The sequence below is a fragment of the Haplochromis burtoni genome, unplaced genomic scaffold, assembly GCF_018398535.1.
Source record: "Haplochromis burtoni strain Fernald_Lab_line unplaced genomic scaffold, NCSU_Asbu1 Contig_41, whole genome shotgun sequence".
Classification (NCBI taxonomy): domain Eukaryota; kingdom Metazoa; phylum Chordata; class Actinopteri; order Cichliformes; family Cichlidae; genus Haplochromis; species Haplochromis burtoni.
The window spans coordinates 1,694,910-1,718,585 of NW_024582402.1; the positions used below are offsets into that span (position 1 = coordinate 1,694,910).

General features: G+C 39.6%; 1 protein-coding gene across 4 annotated transcripts in view; it reads right to left on the reverse strand.

Moving 5' to 3' along the window:
• Positions 1-1,863: 1,863 nt before the first annotated feature.
• The window catches only part of tcf3a (transcription factor 3a), a 26,064-nt gene continuing 4,251 nt past the window's right edge, over positions 1,864-23,676 (reverse strand). For 2 of the 4 annotated variants that reach the window (XM_014333067.2, XM_014333068.2), the window contains exons 2-20: positions 23,148-23,247; positions 22,670-22,742; positions 16,092-16,165; positions 15,495-15,570; positions 14,778-14,818; positions 14,522-14,657; positions 14,094-14,143; positions 12,659-12,758; positions 12,108-12,244; positions 11,835-11,985; positions 11,654-11,712; positions 11,449-11,527; positions 8,686-8,762; positions 8,410-8,580; positions 8,163-8,274; positions 7,890-8,019; positions 5,860-6,101; positions 5,285-5,431; positions 1,864-4,474 (exon numbers count right to left, since the gene is read on the reverse strand). In XM_014333067.2, coding sequence (XP_014188553.1) covers positions 5,292-5,431; positions 5,860-6,101; positions 7,890-8,019; positions 8,163-8,274; positions 8,410-8,580; positions 8,686-8,762; positions 11,449-11,527; positions 11,654-11,712; positions 11,835-11,985; positions 12,108-12,244; positions 12,659-12,758; positions 14,094-14,143; positions 14,522-14,657; positions 14,778-14,818; positions 15,495-15,570; positions 16,092-16,165; positions 22,670-22,742; positions 23,148-23,201 — 1,902 coding nt within the window. In that variant the 5' untranslated portion in view covers positions 23,202-23,247 and the 3' untranslated portion in view covers positions 1,864-4,474; positions 5,285-5,291. Of the gene's footprint in view, positions 4,475-5,284; positions 5,432-5,859; positions 6,102-7,434; positions 7,674-7,889; positions 8,020-8,162; positions 8,275-8,409; positions 8,581-8,685; positions 8,763-11,448; positions 11,528-11,653; positions 11,713-11,834; positions 11,986-12,107; positions 12,245-12,658; positions 12,759-14,093; positions 14,144-14,521; positions 14,658-14,777; positions 14,819-15,494; positions 15,571-16,091; positions 16,166-22,669; positions 22,743-23,147; positions 23,248-23,676 lie in introns of all 4 variants that reach the window. The other 2 variants (XM_014333069.2, XM_042220016.1) reach the window with 2 other exon arrangements.

Genomic DNA, 23,676 nt, shown 5'->3' on the forward strand with positions numbered 1-23,676 from the left:
AAACATCGTAATGTTTCATGAAATGAGTCCCGTTTCAATTACAAAATCATTTTTGACGTTTTTTTATATGGCGCTTGCAACGAAAAGTGTTTTTTTTTTTTTTTTTAAATCGTGCATTGTACCAAGTTGCACAGAAAAAAATCAGGGGCAAGGCAGCAATCCAGCATAGCACCTGTATTGTTTTTCTTGACTTCTGTCACAAGTTGCCGTGTAATTTTTGAGAGGACAGTGGCGGATTTTATGGACACAGCTGACAGCGCATGTCTGCACCCTAGTGGACTGAGAAAAAAGTACTGCATCTGGTTTCAGGTGTTACTGTGCTTTTAAATGTTTTCAAATTTCACAGATGAGAAGCGTGTGTATATAAGATTTTTTTGAATTCATTAGTTTAAGGTGTAAGGTTTTTAGTGAAGTATGGGGGTATTACTTGCAAATGTGAAGCACATGTGGAGACTTACCTGGCTCTGTGTGGGGGCCAGAGAAAACAAAACGTGTGTGCTCAGATCTGGTTCTCAGACTGGTTTGATTTTTCCAGTTCAAAAATAAAATATACACGCTGTATTCAGTTAGGGCCATACTTTGTTGAACAGACAATTTTTTTGCCACCACAGTATATTTTAAATTTTAAAAAAAAATCAATATAATAATCAATAAATCAATATAAAGTTTAAGAATTACAGCCCTTTGTATACAAATTCCCCATTTACAGAGGTTAAAAAGTAATGGGGAAATTGGCTGATGAGCAGTTTCATGGGTGGGTGAGGCCTGTTCTCTTATTTCACAACAAACGATGCAGATGTGATATCTGAAACCGATTCTAAGTGTTGAATTTGCATAATCTGCATTATTTAAATTTGCATTTAACAGATTTTCACTGTCGTTTTAAACACGAGGGCCACAGACATGTCAGTGGAAGTGAAGGAGGCCATCATTAGACTGAAAGAACAAAACAAATCTATCAGGAGACGTAAAATCAGCAATTTGGTTCTTTAAAAGAAGAAATGCACTGGGTCAGTTCAGCAACACTAAAAAAACCGCTGCAAGACCACAGAAGACAACTGAAGATGAAACCAAGTTTAACGTGTACCACACGATCTGTCCCAAATGGTGGAGGCACCATCATGGCATCTATGGTTGCCAGTGATACTGGGTCACTGGTGTTTACTGATGATGTGACTGCTGATAGAAGCACCAGGATGAATTATAAAGTGTACTCACTGTAAAGACTGCTGCAAAACTAATTGGGCAGTGCAAACAGATAATGACCCAAAAGGAAACTACAAAAGCAATGGCCAAGTCAGTTACTTGACCTCAACCCAACAGTGCATCCGTTTCAGTTACTGAGGACTAAACAGAAGTCAGAGTCCAACAAACAAGTACTAACAGTGTCTGGAGGAATGGAGGAAACAGCATTTGGTGAAGCCTATTTGTACTCGACTTCAGGCAGATATTCACTAACTCCAAGCATTAAAAACCTGACAACTTACATTACGAGTTTTGTGTTGTCCAGTTAATATGGAGGCTCTTAAAATTGGGCACTCCAACTCCTAAACAATTAATGCAAATGTTTTATTAAAGCCCTTCAGCCCAGCTGAAAATCAGGACTTCAGCTATCATTGCATTTAAAATTAAATATTATATTAAATATTTTGGTGCACAGAAGCAAAACTGCAAAAAATTTTCTTTATCCAACAAATTCTGGACCCAACTGTACACATACACGCCTGCACTGCAGAGACATTAAGAATGAAGGTTCGTGTGGACGTCTCAAGCAGTCACAGATTCAGGATTTGTAATGACAGAAAATGTGCTGATTTTAAAACCGTGTGAGCAGATAAACTGAATGTTAAAGTGCAGAAATGATAGATGACATAACAGATTTTTATAAAGATGCAGCAGATAATTTTTACATCTTTAAACATGGCTGGAAAACATTTGATCAAACAGATCCTGATCCACCCAGGTAATGCAGTATATTCAAAAACCAAGACACTAAAAAGGGGAAGGTTTTGTTAATAAAAATGGCACATTTATTGCTACATTACTGTTATGTACACAACAGTTCTCAATATCTACTTTATATATAAAAAAATAGGAAACTGGAGGCACTTTGAGGACATAGCCTACATAGATGTTGTCCTCAAACATGAGTGAAGACAGATCTATAGCAGGTCAGCTGTTGTGGTGGGCAGAAAGGGTCAGGTGCATGTGTTTGATACAGATTTACTGCATCTTTTATGTAAAGAAATCAAAGTGTTCAGTAGCAATAAACCACATCACAAACACACACACACGCACACGCACACACACACACACACGTACGTTATTGTGGAGGGAAAAAGACCAGAGTGAGTGGCAAAGAAAATGATATTTGGGGGCTTCTCCACAGGCCAACTTTGTGAAATAATGACAAATACTGTTACAAATCAGTATCAGCTTGCAATGATAAAGCTGATAAGGACATATCATACAGCTGTACATATGTATCAATGCACATGCCAGTTCAGAACAAAATCATAAGTAAAATTCTGAACACAAAAGGCAAGAAGTACAGTTTTCAGCATCAAAGTTGTAGACCAGATAAGTCATCTTACATCTCATGAGACATACGCACACACACAGAAGCTGGTCACAGAGAGTGACTCTTCATTTAGGTGTTTGAGACACTGACTGGTTTTGCTGAAGTGCATATGCTTTTATACATCTCTATTATTTAAGGGGGAAAACAAAGGTATAACCTACAAATCCTTAAATGCAACATTATCCACCGTGTAGCAGAGACATATTCAGGCACTGGTGAGAAACCAATATCAAAACTCCCATGGTAAGGAAAATGACCAAAGCCACCCTTTTTTATTTTTTTATGCTTCATATTAATATGAAACAGCAAATTTTGTTGCAGATTGTGCAGACCTCCGCTTCTGCACCTTCCTCAGAAACTAATCAACAGGCTCATCAAAGAGTCTGACATCAGGGGAAGCAGAAGGGGGTAAGCTAAAGAAAAAACCCATTAAATTTCATTTTAAGAGAAACTGTCAAACAGCAGAACAATCAAACTACAAACGGCCTGACAGGTTTGTGTTCAAAGAGTTAAAAAAAATAAATAAATAAAAAATTAGAGTCACAACATGTGATGTTGCAGCCATTTCTAATATTTTTTTTACCCCCCACATCTGGCACTAAAGAAAACACCTCACTTTGTTCCTGGAATCTAAACGGGGTCATCTTACACTCAAAACAATTTAAACAAACAAAAAAACATTTTAAATGATAAACAAAACTCTTACAACTATCATACAGAGTAAAAAAACAACAATGACAAATCAGTTCTACAAAAGGAAGATCCTTATAACAGGCTCTGCAATTGTTCAGAAGGAGAGGGGGAAAAAAAACAAAACACCAAACACCGAGCAACCAAAACAAGTCAGTCAGTGGCAATAAATTCTCCAAAAGGTGGCAGTAACACTCATGATCCCTTTAAATACTCAGTTATTTCTGTCTTCTAGCAAAATGTAATATACCACAACACAAACTGTTCTGAGACTTGTGTTAAGTAAGGTTTACGTGCTGTAACAGCATCTTTATATACGATTGGATGCTGGCAGGCTGATGCGGCTGAAACTGAGAAGGATGCTCAAGTCCTCACGGGCGGACAGGGGTTGGCGTGTCGGTGTGCATGTTTGATTCAACAGCACTGTGGGTTCTGCACAGTCATGTGTTTGTCTCTTCTCGTCTTTCCATTCCACTTGCATGGCAGTGACAGTAACAGATGTGTAGGACTTTCAGGTCGGCTCCACACTTAAAGAGCAAACATGAACCCAGTGCGAGTGTGCGACGCCTTCTCAGCCGCTTTAATAAATGTAGGAAATACAGCCCGGATTACCAGCATGGCAAAAAGAGCAGTCAGCTTCCACTGGCAGGTGTAAGCTGCCTCTTCAATTCAGTCAAGAGAATATTTATTATTTTCATCAACACTATGCATAAAGCCCACTTCTGGTGTAATTAAACAGATAAATCCACCCTTTTTTCTTGTGAAGAATGTAAGACCTCCTTTTTTCTGATGGGAATGGCGATAATGATCCATCAATACAAATCCTAACTTTGCTCTCATGAGCAATTGATCCAAACGCTTCATTTGATCCAAACAAGTTTTGCTCCCAAAGCATAAAGAAACTTTTTAAATGTCTTACAAAACCACGATGATCATAAGAATGTCCTTATGTCCAGTTTCCACTCTCTTTAAACCAGTGCCCTCAGTTCAACGCATTTCTGTGTGGAGATCAATAAATCTTTCTTCTTCGCTTTTTGTATCAGTGTGCTTGTTATTCTTGGATTCATCGTCAGGAATGTGGCCACCTGCTTCGTCAGTAATGAGGTGTGTGCATGCGTTTTCCAACAGTCGATTAACACGCCGAGATCCATCACTATGAAATATTAAGGCTTCTTGTTCTTAGGGCTGTACAATCGACAGGAACTAGAAGGAAAAAGAAGAAAAAAAATTGCTTCTTCTACAAATTGAAATAAGCACAGAAAACAAACAACGCATAAGACGGAAGAACAAGATGTTCTCACTGTAGGTCAGGGGTGTCAAACATAAGGTTTGGGGGACAGAATGAGCCTGGTAAAGACTCCAAACTGGCCCACTGGATGGCTTTGGATATTTATAAAGAAAGCCATAGATGTTTGGACTTAAAAATGTATTTTTTACAAGTTTTACATCTTTTCCTGTGGATAAAGACCTCCATCATGGCCATTCATACCATATCGAAGTAATTAAGTAACAGATACACAACTAAATAACAAAGAAGTTCCCTTTTTCCCCAGTTCTGTGAATTTACAAAGATTCTGTTTTATATGTCTTGATGCATTCTCAATCATCCAGGAAAGTAAATCTCCAAAAGTTGAATCTGTTCATCTGGACGTAGCGTTTTCTTCTTCAGTCTCCTGAAGAAGTCACTTGGATGAGCGACGAAACGTTTCTCCCACAAAACGCTACGTCCAGATGAACAGATTCAACTTTTGGAGATTCTGTATTATAATTATAGGACACGTTAAGCAAGTGAGCCACACATTTCTACACATGTCCCTCTTATAATTTATGCCCAAACAGTCATGCTGACAGATTATTCTTATGTTAAGACATCTCAGGGATTGAATGTGTAGTTAAACTTCTTTCCACTAACAGAAAGTGGAGTTTTGTTGGTCCAGTCCACATCAAATAAGTCAGCTGTATGTGGGCCACAGTGTAAAATGAGTTTGACATCCACGTAGTCTGCAAACTCACCTAAGAGTTACATATGGCTCACAGAGTTGTGTCCATCTCCTCCTACAGCTGGGTGACCCCCACTAAGCTGCATCTGGGGGTCCACACAGGACACTTTCTCCTCCTCCCTCCTCTTGAGGCAGGCAGCCTTTGGGTTCAAATTACGCTCTTGAACAAAAATTTTAAAAAAGATGTATTCATTAAAAACACACAAAACTGGACTTGTTAAGCTTAGAGAAATCCTTACAGATCATACACAGCAGAGTTATGAACATACAAATGGTTTATTACAGAAGAGGGATATATAAGAGAAAAGCAAGACGTGAGAATGGAAAGTATGGCAGAAGCTGCAGGTGTCTGGCAGAAAAGCAGGGATTTACTTCCTCAGATGCTCTCCCTTTCTCCCCCCCCCTTTAAAACAAAAACAAAAAAACAACACGCATGCGATATGGCAAAGAGAAAACTGCAATTTACACTTTCAGCAGGAACAGAAGAGAATGTCCTTTGGGTGACTACCTAGCGACTGATGTCCAGCTATGTTTGAGAGATGGCTGGCTGCCTGTTGGAATCAGATTGTTCTGAATTGGCTGACCTACCTCGCACCTGCTTCTCCAGACCCAGTATGACCTGGACAGCCTGTTGCAGGATGACCAGCTTGGTCTGGGCCTTGTCGCTCTGCAGGTGGACCTGACACATCCTGCCCAGCTCTCTGAAGGCTTCGTTTATGTCACGAACACGCACTCTCTCCCTAGCGTTGTTAGCAAGGCGGCGCTCACGCTCCCTCTGCTCCTTCTCCTCAGCAGTCAGGTTCTCATCGGTCACCGAGACAAGGCTGCAGCTGGGAGGACAGGTGGGGGGTTGGAAGGGCTGGTTAACAAACCCAAATCACAACCCTCACTGAACCTAGGCAAGGTGGTCTCACTAAAATTCCAGTTAGACTGCTTTTAAAAAAATTTAAGCTAATTTCCTGTTACCAGGAAAAAAATTACCTTCGCACTGACTGCAAACTCCCACAAAGAGACCAATTAAACGTCCAATGAAGATCTCAGCGGAGCTGTACTGCAGGAGTGTGTGCGCATGGGCACATAAATCTGCTTGAGTTAAAATCACTTAAGTTTTTAGGTTGAAGACTCAACACTCAGGGGCTTCAAGCCCGAACTGGATCAAAATGCTACAGCTGACCAGCATCATCAGTTTTTAGGGTGTTTTTAGGGTATCTAATCACCAAAAAAAGCTTTCGGTCATTTGGGTCCAGGGTGGAAGTTGAGGGGATTATTGTGACTGTCCAGCAGAATGAGAGAAGTTATGGCAAGTGAGACAGAAAAGGAGAGAGAGGAAGCAACACCCTGTGCCGAAATGCATTACGCAGAAAGACACAGAAGAAACACACAATGAGATACACTGAAGGTGTCATGTTAAATACATCAGCAGCGGGAGATGTATTTATCGGAATGAGAGGAAGAGTAGGTCGCGGTTGGCATCTGTAAAGAAAATAAAAGGGGATGGGAGAATGACTGGCGAAACGATTCCTTTTTATTTTAAACAGTAAAGCAAAGCTAGAGACTTAAATGCTTGAAAGAGCAACACACGCAGCAAAGTGCTACAAAGGTGGGTTAATACACAGCACAGAGCCCTGCTTGCATGCTATAAAGGACACTGTGTGAGATTAAAGACATTAAAATGCTGAAATAACTTAATAGGTGAATAAAAGCATAATGAGACAATAGCAAAAAAACAAAAACAAAAAAAGAGCAGACAAAAGTTGTTAATGTTGTCCAAAAATGAAGCAGACAGACATGTAAGCACTTTCGCTGAAACAAGCAACTAGCTTTGAGGCTTTGCAGAACACACAGCAGTCCTGTGTGTATTACAGGAAAATTAAACTTTTATGATTTATTGGAGAATGGGCTTGTCTTAAAAACAACCAGACAGCTTGACTTACTACTCACATGTCCTTTCTTATTGGCCATTTTAGGAAATGGTGCATAAAGACTAACGTTTAAAACCAGTCGGTATGTTTAAGACTGTGGATGGAGTAACAACCATCCCAACAAGATGGCTTTAATATTAGAATAGTAGGACATGAAGCTGGAAAGTGAAGCCATATGGATGTTTTATTTTGTAAAGATGCCCTTCCCCTCCACTTCCTTCCTCCTTGGACACCCACTGACCTCGAACTTGCTGCTCCAGGTTGAGTATAATGTTAACAGCCTGTTGCAGTATGATCAGTTTGGTTTGTGGTTTCTCATTGTTCAGATGGAGCTGACACATGCGGCCCAGCTCCTTAAAAGCCTCGTTGATGTCCCGCACACGTAGCCGTTCGCGGGCGTTGTTTGCCAACCTCCGCACTTTCTCCCGCTCAGCCTTAATCTCCACTGGTAGATCTTCATCGTCATCCTCCTCATCCAGACTAGTGAGGAGTCATGGTAGAGGAGGAGGTAGGAAACAACAGTATGGGTACAGTTCACTTGTTGTACATCTGATATAAGACACCATCGCTAAAGCTAAAAAGCTTTACCAGTAAGTAACAACTAGACTGAGTCCCTGTCAAATTTACAATACAGAGTAAGATTTAACAAACAGGATTACATGAATTAATAAAAATAAGGTTTAAGATTCTGTGCACCTTGTTCGAGAGCGGTTCTTCATTTCTTTTTTCTCATCTTCCGATTTGTCTGTCATGGAGCAGTTCTCATCGTCGTCCTTCAGCTCTTGTTTGATACCAGCAATGGGGCGATTTATGTTACCAGGTAGCCCTACACACAGTCCAGAAACAAAAGTTACTGAGGAACAATATTTTTATAAAACAATGAAAGAAACAATACACAGTCAAAAAGAGGTGTAGTATTAGAAGACATGCTGTACAAAACAGGAAGACACCATGAAAAGAAAGTCGCACCTGTAAAGCCTTCATGCTGAGAGAGTGGTGGCACAGATGCAGAGCCATGGTGCCCATGCAAAAGTCCCCCACTAGATGGCAGACTAGCAGAGTCCTCGTGGTGACCAGACACCTTGAAACAGAAATTAATCTTAATACTGGCATAACAGTAGCAAAAATGGGCATACCACTTTCGCTATGTACTTTGGAATTAAACTAAAATATTACATTTCTTCAGCTTTTCTTTCACACTATTCATGAATCTCACCATTCCCTGCAGGCGACTGGGAAGTCCAGCTGCACTGCCAGCGGTAACCAACAAGCCTGGCGGTAACCCTAAGCCCGACTGCAGCAGGCCATGAATTTCAGCAAGCCCTGGCCCGCTGGCGTGACGCTGAAGAACATTGATGGCTTCATCCAGGTGGTCCCCCATTTTACTCTGCAACAGAGAAAGAAGAACAGTGGAATGATGAGGCAAGACGAGGCATAAAGGGTTGTACAACTCTAATCTCTAATAAAAATCAAGAGTGAAAAACCTACTCACCATAGACTGAATTCCCCCATCAAAGTTAGGTGAAGGTGTGGCCTGACCAGAGGATCGAGTCCACTGGGATGCAGAGCCTGAGAAACAAAGATCACAAGTTTATTCAGAAAAAAAAGCCCTACAATTTGTAGTTGTCAGCGGGAAGTTTTCTCTCTTATTATTGATGCACCTGGGGTACTTTAAAGTGAGTAACAAGTAACAGCTTCCATACAATGTTTAGCTACATGTTATGCTTGTCTTGCATAAAGGCCTATTAGGTTTACCTTTAGAGATATTCATATGTAGAGAAAACATTTTGCATCACTGTGCAAACAGTCGTGTCGTCATGCTAAAGTTTTATCCTTTCTTAGATGGTTATGTTCTCTTTTCTGTTAACATTAGGAAATATGTTCGTATACTCCTGAAAACAGGACAAAAAAAAAGAAAAGAGAAAAAAGCAGTGACGCATTGAACACATTCCTTGTAGCTTTGGCCTTTCAGTCGAAGGTTAACGCTGATCTTTCCCGAGTTCAATGCGCAACAACGTTGAACGAGAGTAAAAATTAAAAAAAAGAAAAAAATACCACCTTCAACTACAAGAACAGGAAGTCCTGATACGCCCCTACACAGCCCCGATTTCAACACCACTGAGCCAGTATGCGACTGAAGACGCAGCTTAAATCTGCAGTATAACTGTGGCAAGTTCGCAAGATGCTTCAACAACCTAGATGCAAAGCATCATATACAAAGAGATTTTTGCACAATACATACGTTTGATTTTGTTTAGCACGTGTTTAGTGACTCAAAGCTAAATTATCAAAGTCAACTTGTTTAGCATCTTCTTTACCTTCTCCAACTGTGTTTATCATCACGGTGAATGTCGTTAATCAGGCTTTTAAATATTCTAGTATTTGTTCTCCACAACGAGCCTTGACGCAGACATGCAGATAGGAACAGACCCATAGGTCCAAAATTGAAGTTCTGTTAACGTCACTGTCATGTGACAGTGGCCAAGTGGAAATAACATGCATACTTAAGATTGCATTTCATATGTTAGGTTGTGTGCCACTTAAACTACTTTTGTTGTTAGATTTTTCATTTTTGCCCACTAAAGTTGTTTTGGGTTATTCCCAAGAGGAAATTTTTTACTTGTCTAATGTAAATACAATTGTAACTCATTTGATGTTTACATTTTATTGCATTATACTCACATCTATACTGTAGAACCAATTTGCAAGTTACATAGTTTCATTTGACAACTAGTCCCAAAAAGCACTATTAGCTAAAACATTGATCCATAACATGAACTGCTACCCACTAGGAATGCAAAAGCCACCATCCCCACCTTTTTCCGCCTCCATAACGTCAGACTGCTGAACAAACAACAAGCACGATCTGAACTCACTGTTCAAACAGTTGTTAATTTTAACAACATGGCTCATGTGTAATATCGTCTCTTAAGTGTAATGGCCATTAACAGATCGCAGTTCACCATGGTTATTATTAGTCATTTAAGTGCAATGTATGTTTAAATGGCCAAAATTCAAAAAGAAATGCAGACATTTCTAGTGAATAAGGTAACGCAGACTCACTGCCTTCACTGTAAGTGGACCAATCATGTTCATTGTCATGTGTGGCCAACCATCAACTGCTGAGAAACTGAGAAAAACCGGGCTGTAATTTTCTGAAACTCAACACGTGAAACTGCTGTAATGTGAAAGAGACATCAAGTAAATGTGAAGATATAGATACAATAGATATGGAATGATATTGAGTATAAACTTATTAAAATTTTCAAAGAAATTTCTCTGTCCAATATAATCTAATACGTATCACTTTTATTACTTTGTTTCTTAATTCAACAGAAGTGTTGATGAATTAGGTGGTGATGAGCTCATGCATGGACTGAACGCATATACAAATAAGGAAGCGACCCACCCTCTTTTTATTTTTACGGTATTTTCCCTTCCTCTCTCATAAGCTATATTTGGCTGGTGTATGTGTGTGAGAAAGATCAAGTGAAGGTTAAGCTGTGAATGGGGTAGTTATATCACCCCAGTTACAGTACGTCTAGAGAAAATATCCCTGTTTGTGGCAGAAACACCTGCATTTACAGCAAGGGTTTAATAAAATATGAAAAAAGTAGTGTTAAGTGTTTGGTGAATAACTGAACCATTCCTTACTACCAACGTGCAGCCAAATCTGATGACCTAAATGTCAAGATAATCTTGGATGCCAAACTTATCTCAGTTCTATGTTTGTACAGTGCCAATGCAAGAAAAAGGCCTTCATGAACTCAATGACACATGGCAAAAGTTCATGAACTAAGATTACTCCCATCTATGTTTCTAACTTGAACTGGTAATCAACAGTACTCCACATTAAAAAAGTCCAGCAGGTCACAAGATATATCCAAGGTAGCATTTTAGTTTTCAATGTAATGTAAGAAATGAGAAGTATTGGAATCTACTGATGGCACTGAAACAGTTCATGGCTTAACTTAACATAAGAAAGTTAACATCCCTTTTTACACAAAATTAAAGGCTTGAACAACATGCATTACTTCCATGTTAACCCAACAGATGGAGCTGCACTGTCACTTTAAACTGTTCATGCATCGCCATAGTGAAAACAACAGGTTTTTCAAAGTATGTATCATGGCCTTGCGGAGTAGCACAGGAAAGAACAAATACATGGTTTGAACAAACAAAGCTACAAAACAGCCAGCTGAGGCCCAGCTGACCTTGAGGCCTCAGGATTAAAGGACTACAGTCACTGACTTACCTGATAAAGCCTGAGGAGAGCCAGAGGGGGTTGAAGGGGACGGAGGGAAAGCGTTGCTGTTTGGGTCTGAAGGATAGATCTGGACACAGAATTTTGTTTTTTTTTTTATTTAATGAAATGCAATATAACAATTTATATGTATTATGAAACAGAGCAATCATGTTTAATATTTAAAACTATGTGATTATAATATATTGTTACTTACAGATGCCAAAGCTTTTCCAATCTCATCACCTGAACTTCCAGGTATCGCACCCCGATTTGCTAAATGGAGGGGGGAGCGGAGTAATAATCATCAATTAGGATAGCAGATAATTTAAATTAAGACAACACCAGCATTTTTCAAAAATAAAATAAAATAAAAGAGCACACATTAAAGGATTTACCCATAATGGTTTCGCTGCCAGCGATGGGGGGTGTGTGGTTGGGGACTCCAAAGCTGCTGGAACCAGAGTGGAAGCCAGCAGGATGAGCCCCGCTCACTTCACTGGCATGCAGGGGGTAATTTTGAGGAGAGAGGGGCAGTGGCTGCCGTTTCTTGAAAGCAAACACACAAAACCATTTAAAAAGAAAAGCAGACAGAAGCTCCTAATGATGCATTTGTCTTAATGTGTGTTGTTGACCTCATCAACAAACCTAAGTGTGACTGCAGAGCTTACCAGTCTGTCTTGGGGGTTGATGGCAGTAAAGGGACCATGCTGGCTCAGATGGGGGGAGTTGCCCAGCATGGCAGAATAACCAGGCTGAACCATCGACCCGGCAGAGCCCCATGGGTCGGAGGGCGGGTGGAGGCCTTCTGTCAGGGGACATCCAGCAGAGTGAGGGGGGGAAGCAAGAAGGCCGAGAGAAAACCAGCCACAAGCGATAAAAGGACAATGAAGGCTACATATGAGACATGTCACATTACTGTGATCACTTTATTCAACCGTGATGCACCATTCAACACCCCGGCACCACAGCGTGTTTACTGGCATACAGTGACAGCATCTACAGTTCATCTGGACATCCAGACGAATATAGCAGACAACTAATTTCTGCTGTAAAAGCTATGAAGGAAAATAAAGGATATTTGTTTTCTACATAGGTGAGCGATTCACCTCTCAGTTCACAAAAACCTTATGAAAGTGTTTAGGTCAGGCTGAACTTTTCAACTCAACACAAAGGAAAAAAAAGGGGGGGGGGGATTTCAAAACATGTTGTTTCAACTGACCTTGCATGAAGAATGGTGGTGGGTAGACATTTCCTGTCTTGGAGCCTGTGTAGCAAGCATTGTCTCTGTTAAAATCCTCCCCTGAGGCTGATGTATAAACCTACCAAAAAAAACAAAAACAAAACAAAAACAGCTCAGTCCTTGAATGCTCAGTGTGATAAAGCTAAGTAACTGCTAAATTATATGATGACTTGTTGCAAGCATGGCATGCAGTACCTTAATTTACATTTGTCTTAAAACACTTAAAGTGGGTTTGCTCAAACTTCATCTGGAAAATTCTCTGAACATAATTCTGTAGATAAGCAAAACTATGTTCTTAAAAATAACTGCTTCTGGGGTATTTGAAACATCAAAACTAAAATAACATATGCAGTAGGTACCTGATTACAGCCCTTAAAAGTATGGGTTCAATCCAAGGTTAGAATCTATTATTTTCTATCTGGTTTTACTACTTAAATTGAATAAACAGAGGATTACAACATTTTTACAGGCATGAGCACAGAGCGGTGTGTGTACTGAATGAATCATGCCAGCACTTTTATGGGCCCTGTCCACCATTTTTACATATTAACCTGTTAAACAGAAACATGCTGAGAATAGTTTACAGACAGGACGGGACGATGTGACCATATAATGGAAGCTTTAGCTGGATTTGGTACGTTTATGATGGCACCTAAACTTTCTCAATCAAGGCCATTCTTTGTAAATTCAAGTATCAAACTGTGTCTGAAAGTCTCAAATCCAAATGGACTGAAGTTTTCTTCTATAATTTGATTACACAGAGAAAAGGGAGAGAAAAAAGTGGGGAGAGGAGAAGAGGGAACGGAGAGATGCACTCCTAATTACTGAACCATCTGCCGTATCCTGGATGGCGGCCAACTTCTCTGGCAGCTGGGATAGAGGGAAGGGGGAGGGAGGGAGAAAGAAAGGGGAGGGCTGTTGTTTGCGGGTGATGGCGGTGGAGGGGGAAGGAGAGAGAGAGCTGGCGTGGGGTGGGGTGGAGGGTAGAGAAAATGAGGAAATAGGGTGCCCAGAGAGGGAGAGTGGGAGGAAAAAAAAATGAGGAGGAGTAAGAAGCATCAAACCCCAGTATGAATTCTCTTCAGTGATCTAACGAGTATACTTGGCAGCGGGAAAGAAATGTGGTCATAAAGTAAAGGGCCTACAAATACAACACACTATAAATACATACTGCAAATGAGGGACTGGGTGAATGAGTGGCTTTTTCCCGATTCCTTTTTTTACTTGGTGGTGCAGATGCGCAGCTGTAAGAGCTGGAAGTCCTGTACTGCAGCTTTTACACTGCTCTGCAAGCCAAGGAGCGGCTTCAGATGCCAAATGGAATGTGAAAAAGGGCGTAAAGCATTAAAACATGGGCTCGCATGGAGTGAATGCAAGATACAGTATGGGGCTGAAGTATGGATGAAGTACTCACAGAGGAGGGCAGGCCAGGGGGCACCTTCCTGATCTTTTTCGCCTGCGATTCTGTGGGGAGGCAGACAGGAGGGGAAATCATATCAGCCAGCTTACACAAAAAGACCTTATTGCACCAGTAACTATACAATCAAAGATTCTTCCTGCCGAATTGATCCATCAATCTGCATTTGTTACCGCTCATTAATGTCTAATCTAAAGATAATGAAGGTGATGTTATTGGCCAATTTTCTTCCCTGGGAGCTCAGGATTTTCATTTTCTCTCACTAAGAAGAAGTGAGATTTTTCAGACACTTTTTAAAAACCTCAACAGGAGAAGTGATTGTACACACAACCTTAAAATAGATCAGAACAAGACGATAAATGTGACAGAAGATTCGGTTTCTAAGTGTTCAACACCCTGCCTGAAATAATAATTTGCACCCTTACCTATGGGGTCCTGTGAGGGTCTCCTGCGAGGGTTGCTCCCTGTATAGGAGGGATAAAACTGAGAGTTTGGCTTTGTGCCAGATGGAGAGAGGGCATCAGGACTGGGTATGGGTATCTCACTGGTCATGAAGCCCGGCTACAGAGTGAAAAATATGAGACGCAAATTAAAGAGAAAGTAAGAAAACTGACCAAGAGTCAAAATTTGTGAAAAGAAGCTTCAGCGAATGGGGATGAAGCACCATTCAAATTTATTTACCTGCATTCCAAGTGACGAGTATGGTCCTCGTTCTGCCTTCCCTGTTGAGGGGAAATTACATGAAATCAGGTTAAGGGTCTAAAAATGTAGAGGGTATTTTTATGTTAAATTACAAACTGTCTATCCCCTTTTCTCTATTTGGGTACCTCCCATCATGTGAGTATATATGAAGACTTGCGGTATTTATGGCCGCGGACAGCAAAAAGAAAAAAGACAAATTGGCCCATTATAAATGCTTCTGGGGCAATTGTGCTCACAAACACCCCCCTCCTTTGCCAGTTAACAGAGGGGAGCTATAGGCCAATGTAATCCCAAGGGACAGCCTTGTTTGTGCATGGGTGCCCTTTACACTCTGCACCCCTCCCACACTGAACACACAAACTGCACACAAACAAACCCTTCCTCCACATCCTCCCCACTACCCTACTCACACTTCATCCATTAAAAACCTTTTGCCTTAAACTGATATGTTAGTGTCCAACCTAAGAATAGCTGCTCTGTCCCCCAAACAACTCCTCATTCTGATTCAGTCACACTACCCATTCATATAAACTTGTGTTTTTCAGTCAGTGTTCTTCCATAATTAAGTACGATTATAATCTTCATTAACATTTGCCTCACACTTCCCTGACTCTCTTTGGTTTGTAAAATGGACAATGTGAAAGTTGTGGTGTCCACGCTTCAATGCCTTATTCAGTTTAGTTAACAAGTCCTTACCAACGATCCCTGATTCAAATATGGGAGCAGAAGCCATGGCCTCTTGTTCACTGTAAAGGCCTTCTTCTCCATAACCCTGAGGGAAAGAAAACAAAAGGTATTAGGAATAGAAACACAAATAAATAAAGACCAAAGCTACCATGTAAGAAAATAAACTCCTGCAGATAAAAGTAGAGTATTCTGCGAAAGTATTTCAAGCTCCCAGCTCATGGGCCTAAGAAAGACCCCTTGCTGGGCCAAAAGATTTGAGAATTTTTGTTTATTTTTTCAATCTCAGATAAAAGCTGATGCAGCTTATGAGTCTACTGCTACCCTCAAGCTTAACAACTTCACTGCTAGAAACCCTGAATACAGTTCTACAGCACTGTAGAGCACTCCAGTACTGTTGTACTGACCTTTTATAAGGTGTGAAAAAAAGTCATAAAAAGCTTCAGAATTAATATGCAACACCATGCTGGACTTTACAGATCAGTTCTGACATCGTTTAAATTAAATTAATTTAGGCTGTTCACATTATTGAGAATGGCAGGAACCTGGGCTGTAACATTAAGGGTTTATTTTTTTTTTCTTAATGCAATAAGTGAAAATGAGCCATACCCTTCCCTGGTTGAAAGATGGACTGTTTTGTTCCCCTGTTCCCCAGGGACTGGACCCATTCCTCTCATCTATACCTGCAAGACAAAGCACTGGGTTAGCCATTAGCCACTAAATTCTTGTCACAGGTTTACAGTGTCACTTTGCAAAGAAATGTCTAACTTGGCGAACTTGCTTTGATACAAGTTTTTCAGGCAGCTCGAAGTAACCTCCGCCGAGGAGCTTCACTTCGCAGCTCACACAGAGACAGCATAGTGACAGTGCTGTCACATAGCGTGGATATGAGCTGTAGGAAGTTTGAATAATTAACACCCAGTGTGAGGCTCCCAGAATCATCCTCAACATTCTTCATTCTCCCACTCCACTCTTTTACATTTTCCATGGCAACAGTCATTCATAGCTCATCTATTCTCACACACTTGGCCTACACCTTCGTCTTAACACAGACTCAAGGGCTCAATCTCGCACAAATTGCACAAGTCATCCCTGGCCGGAGCACCTCAGCGTTCAAAGAGGTGAATGTGTTTGAAAGGGGTGATTTTAAGGATTGGTGAAGCAGAAATTCCTGCCTGTCCCCTTGCTCTCAATCTCCTCTCGTACCGCAACACGGCATCTCTGGGGGGGGAAGCTGAAGCTTAATTGCGTACTGATTTGCATAATTGTGCATATTAATGAAGCACAGGTCTATGAATATTCATATTTTTGTTTTGTTGTCTAATTAAAAAGCGGAGGGGGGAGAGGGGGGCTAGAATCATGACAGGATCAGCAGTACGGCAGAGTGATGGGTCCACTTTGCCGAGAGCTGCTAGATTGCTGTGACAACTGTGATCTATACAAACAGCAGCAGCAGAATAGGAGATGAAGGAGAAAATGTCTTGTCCCCTCTCTATGGCTGGCTGTCACTCTTCATGTCAATCAAAGATGATAAAGAAAATGTGTAAAAGAATTACTATTGCTGTAAATCATCAGTGCCCACAATAGAGAGAAGAAAAGGCTTCAATTCAGGTGTTTTCTATTTTACACTGTTATGGATAACAAGTGCATTTCTGAAAATATTTTTAAAAAATGAAATAAATACACTGCAACTATTTAAAGAATCAAATTTCCACTTCACGGATTTAGTATATTAGAATGAAATGTGGGTTTACAGAGCAGTGGAGTATTTCAGCTGCTTTATTTGACCGATCGACATGAATACTGCACATTCAGAATGACGCACCATAACACAACTATCTCGCTAATTAGCAGGACATATGTGGCACCTTCTCTTCTTCGACAGGAATAGAAATAGCAAGGTAGAAGAAAGAGAAACCTGATTTGTAATGGTCAATCTACAATCTTTTTTTTTTTTTTTTTTTTTTTTTTAAATCGATGGTATTATTTACCAAGTGGTCTGTTTTTCCACACTGCCGCATTGCTTTAACAAAAAACAAAAAAACAAAACTACTTTAATGTGTTGTCCATGCTTTCCTACGCTTACTAATTTAGGCAAAAGAGTGATTGATAGTGACACAATTTAACTAAAATTCACTGGACCCACTGTGTAACTCAGAGGTTCAGCTTATTTTGTTAACCTAAAAACTGCTTGGCAGACAAAGAACAGCTGCGAACTGATTTTGAAAACAGATTTCCTGGACTGTGAATATACTCAGCCACTTATTCAGCTATTTGTGCAAGTTGACATTTTACATTTGCTTTGTCAAATTGTATTTCATCAACTATATATAACTGTGTTTTAATTAAGCTACATGGTTGTGTTTAACTTTTAGCTGCTGTAATGAACTATCTCATATCGTTATGTTCTTTTTAATTTGTTTACACTTTCATCAAACTTTGATATCCAATTTAACTCGATGTATATTTCATGTTTTTGTTATTGTTAAGGCTCTAATCAACCCCACCGCGTTGTGATGGGTGAGGTTAATTAGTGCTGTGCTTTTGAAAGTATTCATTTACACTGTCACTGTTGCCATGTTTGTCCATAAATGCTGCAACTAAACAGGAGGCAACGCTCATTTCACACTCTCTCTATGTAACGTACATACTAATATTTCTACACATCTCTGCAGCAAAAACAAAACAAAACAAAACCCCACAAACATTTAGGATCATGTGACCATATGTTCAACAAAATCCATGTGGAGAACCTGTGATTTAGACTGTGCTAGAAGACCTTCTAGCAAGAAAACTAAAACCTCTCATGAGATCTGATTTTCAGAAACATCTAGAAATCGTGTCATTTTAGAAGACCTGTATAAGGTAGCTGTCCTTCTTCAAGGCACTTACTGGGATTAACTCATGTTGTAATTGATGGTAAAAGCAAATTTAACAGCAAGTCAAGAGTCAAAAGTAAAAAAAAAAAAAAAAATCCATGAAAAAAATCAATTAATAAATTAAAACTTATATAAATGCACCTTTTTTATTAGAAAAGAAAAGAAGAAGAAGAAATGTTACCTTTTCAAAACAGCTTGATTTTTGTTCTTGCCACGCTGCTGCTTCCCAATGGTTTTCTCCAACCTCAGCATATTATGCAAAACACACACCTGTCCTGATTTTTGCCACTATATAGTAAGTAAAAGGTTTGTGACCTGATATTTACAGGGCATTACATAATTTAATTATGTAAGTTAATATAACTTACTAAAAACCAGAATCAGTCCCCCAATTAAACATTTTAGAAAAGTTATTTAAAAAGTAATCAAATCTGTTGCACTGCTTTGATGAAGTAATTAAAATAGTGACATTACTTATTAGATTGTTATAACAGAACCTACCCTTTCTGAACTACTACCATTTCAAAAGAATCTTACTATCAATGCAATAAAAATGAATGAAATTAATCTGATTCAGAAAAACTGTGATGTCTGGTCATTTTCTCAAAAGTATATCATCTTGTTTTCATGCGGGATTCTTGTGTCATTTCATATGGACAGATAAATATGTGTACTTACTCTATATTTAAAGGAATTCAACAGTCATAATCCTGTTTAAATCTGTCAAAACCACAGAATGTGACCCTCTCTCTGACAAAAGCACATACTGGATGTATTTCTATTCTCCTCCTCACTACCTCCAACAGGGCCTTCATGTTTCTGACAAATCATTTTTTTGTAATGTGTTACTCATCTACATCCTCCTTTTCGGAAATTATGCTCATCCAGCTCTATAGGAAAATTTAGAGTGCTTTAACAGATAAAAATGATCAAACTGCCAACACTGCAAGAAACCTCATCATACATAAACATCCGCAGGATTTTGAGCAATTGTGTGGCTACGAATTAAAAAAAAAGAAGAAAAAAAAAAAAAGGACAAAATTATATAGCTCTCTACAGACCACGATTCCGCTAACGCCATTTGAAGTGCTACAATTGTGAGAAAATAATGAGTAGCGCGCTATTCAGACAAATTACCACAACTGGAAAGAGAAAACGAAGAGAAGGGTGAGTAACATCAGACAAAGTCTCTGGAGAACCCCAATGCACTTCTCCTCCCAGCATGCAACGCCCCTTTAAGCATGGCTAGTCTATAATTACACAGGAAGAAAGACACTGGAAACAGACAGCCAGCCTGAGTCATAGGCTTCATGAGCAAAACCCAGGCACATACATTGACCAAACTTGCAGACATGTCTTCGTTTTTACAGGAACACTGCCCCAGGCACCTATAACTGAGTGCGCCATTTGTCTACACAACTTCTTCCTTCCCTCGGCAAAGTGAGTCACACAGACACAAAGCATGATGTCAGATAAATCTCAAGAGAGTGAACACTGTTAATGAAATACTGAACAATGTACAATAGCAAAGCTCTGACTGTTTTTAAGCTGTGAGTCACCGACAACCTCTCAAACACAACACAATCCACCCTATCCTACTACCATATAGTGCTTTTACATTAAAACTTTACATTAAACCAGGACCTGAAACCAGGTGATGTTTTGGGGTTTTTTTTTTAAACAATTTTAACAGCAATATGTGCCAGGGATTAAAATGTTAAAGATCAAATCTGCTTCCCACCCTGTGGCACCTGGAATAGCCTCCAAATTGGATAAGTGGGTAAGAAAATGTACTGGCAGATGGATGGATTTAACTTGTGACTTTCAGTATCTGAGAATCACGAACACGTTTGAAAAATGAAACATTTCATGCAAATTTTTTTTACCTCCTTCTCTTCTGCATTTCTCTCCAAAGTTTAAAAATATATTTTAGGATTCTCAGTTTCCAGCAACCAAAAAAATGAAAGTACACTGAGAAAAAAAACGAGTGAAAGGTAAGCTGGGTTGCAAAAGAAATCATATTTAGTTGTACTGTTAAGTTTTAAACAGCACTACTACTAATGATACTGCTTATTGGCCGAGTGTTTTAACAGTACCTTTTTTGTTTTGGAGTTTTATTTTCTTATCACAACTGTACAAATCATGGATCTTATCACTGAATCTGCTTAAGCTCGAAGTGCTCTGAAAACGAAACCGTGACTATCAGAATGACAAGTGATGACATGATTATATCAGACCGAATTCAGAAACACCCAATCAGCTGCCTGCTGTTAATCATTAAACCATGAAACCAAACACTACATGCATGGGTCACTGAGAGATGAACAAAGAGCCAGGCAGATGAAAACCATGCATTCCTCATCCCTGTATGTGATGCATTTAGACCATGTTTCCATAGACTGTTCATGTCCCCCACTGAACGTGGTACTTTCTGAACTTGTGTGTTTGGTACCCAGTGCTGCCACTGCTCTTTGCGCAGAACAGCTTTCTTCTGAATTAGGAATAGCATATGACATGATTTCTCCAGTACAGAAAAGAAAACTGACATTTGTCAGTATTAAGGTCTTAATTGTTTAGCACTGCTGCCTGTTTACTACTAGGTTTCGGTACCCATCCCTAATCCCCAAAAGTCAGAAAACAGTACAATTTAGTACTACATTAAAAAAAAGAAAACAATGTAGGAAACAAAGCTTTCATTCTAAAAATGAAATGCAAGGATCTTTTGACACACTGAGATACACAAACAACAACAAAGAATGTGTCTCATTTCCTGATTAGAGGAAACAATCAATCTGCGCAACAGTATTTTGGCCTGTTGCAGAAACATGGTCGGTTTAGTATAGGTCTCTGTGGCTAGGCTGATGGTGGCAGACCTCGTAACATCACTGACATGACACGATTTCAGGAAGTCATTTCCTCGTACAAAGAAGAAGAAAAAAAAATAAAACACACACACACACACACTTTCTCCAGAAGTCACACTCTCTTAGACTGACAAGATTTGATCAAATTTTTAAGCTTTCAAAGGTGTACTTTTAAACTTTGGAACAATGTTTCCCTCTTTCTTCTAAATTTGATGCCACACTAAGCTAACTACCTAACATTTTCTAATTCAAAGAACAGTATAGATCATACATGATTTAACAGCAGAAAGAACATAACACTGTGCCCCAAATATACATCAGTAACCCTTTGATAGCGTCTCACAAGTTCAACCAGTGTAAGCAAAGGATATTGAGTTAACCCTGTTTGTCATGCCAAGAATCACTATGATCAACTTGAAATCTTGTCTTTAAATTGCTAAAGTTTGTCACCTTGCTGTATCTGATTTAAGCCAACACTGATGTGCAACCTTGTAGATACACTGGTTTTGCTAGGCTTTTAAGAGTGAAGCAAAGCAAAAGTAAAAACAAACTAATGTCAGGGGATAATGAAAATGAATCCTGTTATATCTCCTCTTTAGTTCTGGCCCACAAGTTAACAACTGCCTTAGCTCCATCTATGACACTGATTGTTTGCCCACTCATACTGAATGACAACTGCTGTTCCTTATCAATCAACTTGATGAAGTATAACCCAGGCAGGCCTACTGTAGGAAATACACATACAAATAAATGTTCAAAGCAATGTCATAGGCATCTCTGAGGCTCTTTTTTTACACTGCAAGCAACACATGCGTCTTAATGTTGACTGCAAGTGTCCGCCTGGTGGGGTTGCTGATTGGGACAGATAATAGATCTAAGTGAAAATGTGGAGAAGAAAAGTAGGGTGCAAGATTGTAGGACAAGGGAATACACTTTTTCACAGAGTAAGCATAGGAGATTAATTGGGCTGCTTCCACCACCCCCACCCTCTGCCTTTGTCCTTACGTGATTGAATGGCAACAGCTGAGAAGGTGAGGATGAGGAAGTGTAAGGAAGATGATGCTTCTGCATAATGTAAAATAAGATGACAATTGTTCCTGAAGTTCTCTCAAAAGGTCTGATCGAAAAACCGTTTATAAGAAGCAAAGGTGAGAAGGAACTGTCTCCTATTCTATTTTAATTCAAAACACAAAGAGTGTGCGAAGGTCGGATACTGAAACTGGAAAAAGCCCCTCACTGGTTCAGATTACTGTCAGGAAATGTACTACAGTGCATAATAACAAAAAAACCCCCAATATTTCTCACTACCTTTAGCTGAGAGAAAAGATGAGAAGGGTATCGGTTGTTCAGTATTGGCATTTATATCATTATGTCTTTAAAGGAAATTTGACCTGAAACATAAGGCTCAGAGTTAAAACAAATGTCTAAAAGATTTCTTTCTTACCTGAACCTCCAAATTTAGGGCTGTTGAGAGTTGTTGGCCGGTTTTTGCCATTTGAAACTGGAAGCTCAAACATCTGAAAGAGAGGAACGACACTGTAAACAAACCACTGGATTTCAGTGTAAGACTTTCCCTCCTCATTTGTGGGAAGGATAGTTAGGTTATTATTTATTCTTCCCTATCCTTTATCTTATCCTGTTTAACCAGCAGGTATGACAGGCATAAAGCAATCTCCACAATGCAGCTTTGCCTGACTAACACCACAAATTAAACAGACAACAAGAGTCTCATATAAAACCTTCTCATGTACCCGCTGCAGTCCTTCAATTCCTGCTCAAACATGAATGCCATACATACTTCAATCTACTTGACAAGTGTTCAAAATCTGTTATGAAAGTTAAAATCTGCCATCTGTGAGAATATGATGAATTGTATGAGATGCTCACTCAACAAGTTCAAGCAATCTCTGGAGAAATCTTACCGCGGTAAAATCCAGCAAGTCGCTGAGCTCCTTGTCTGTTTCCACTGCAGCCATTCTCTGCTGCTGCTCTTCACTTGGGCTTTTCAGTCTCAGCAAGCGACTACAAGCAAAGGTAAGGAGCGTGTAAGTTTATTTTGCCTCTTTGTTAGATGGTTAACTGTTCTGACAACTGGTGCTTTCTGCAATATATCTAATCCAAAAATGGAGGCGAAATTGTCCAATTATAAAAACGTTACTTATATGAATATAGTAACCAGACAAACATATTTACTGCTTATTACACTCAGCTCAGATTTCCAGGAAATTTGATCATTTAGCTCGTTCACCTGTATAAATACGGTGTCATTTTCACCGTGCCATTCATCACTCCTAATGGTAAGGATGACATGTTATTCCCCAATTAAAAAGCTGAGACATACAGACACAAAAAAAATGTTAGGATTTTAAATAAAATGTAATCTCAATCAGCAGAAATGATGTGTGTGTGTGTGTGTGTGTGTGTGTGTGTGTGTGTGTGTGTGTGTGTGTG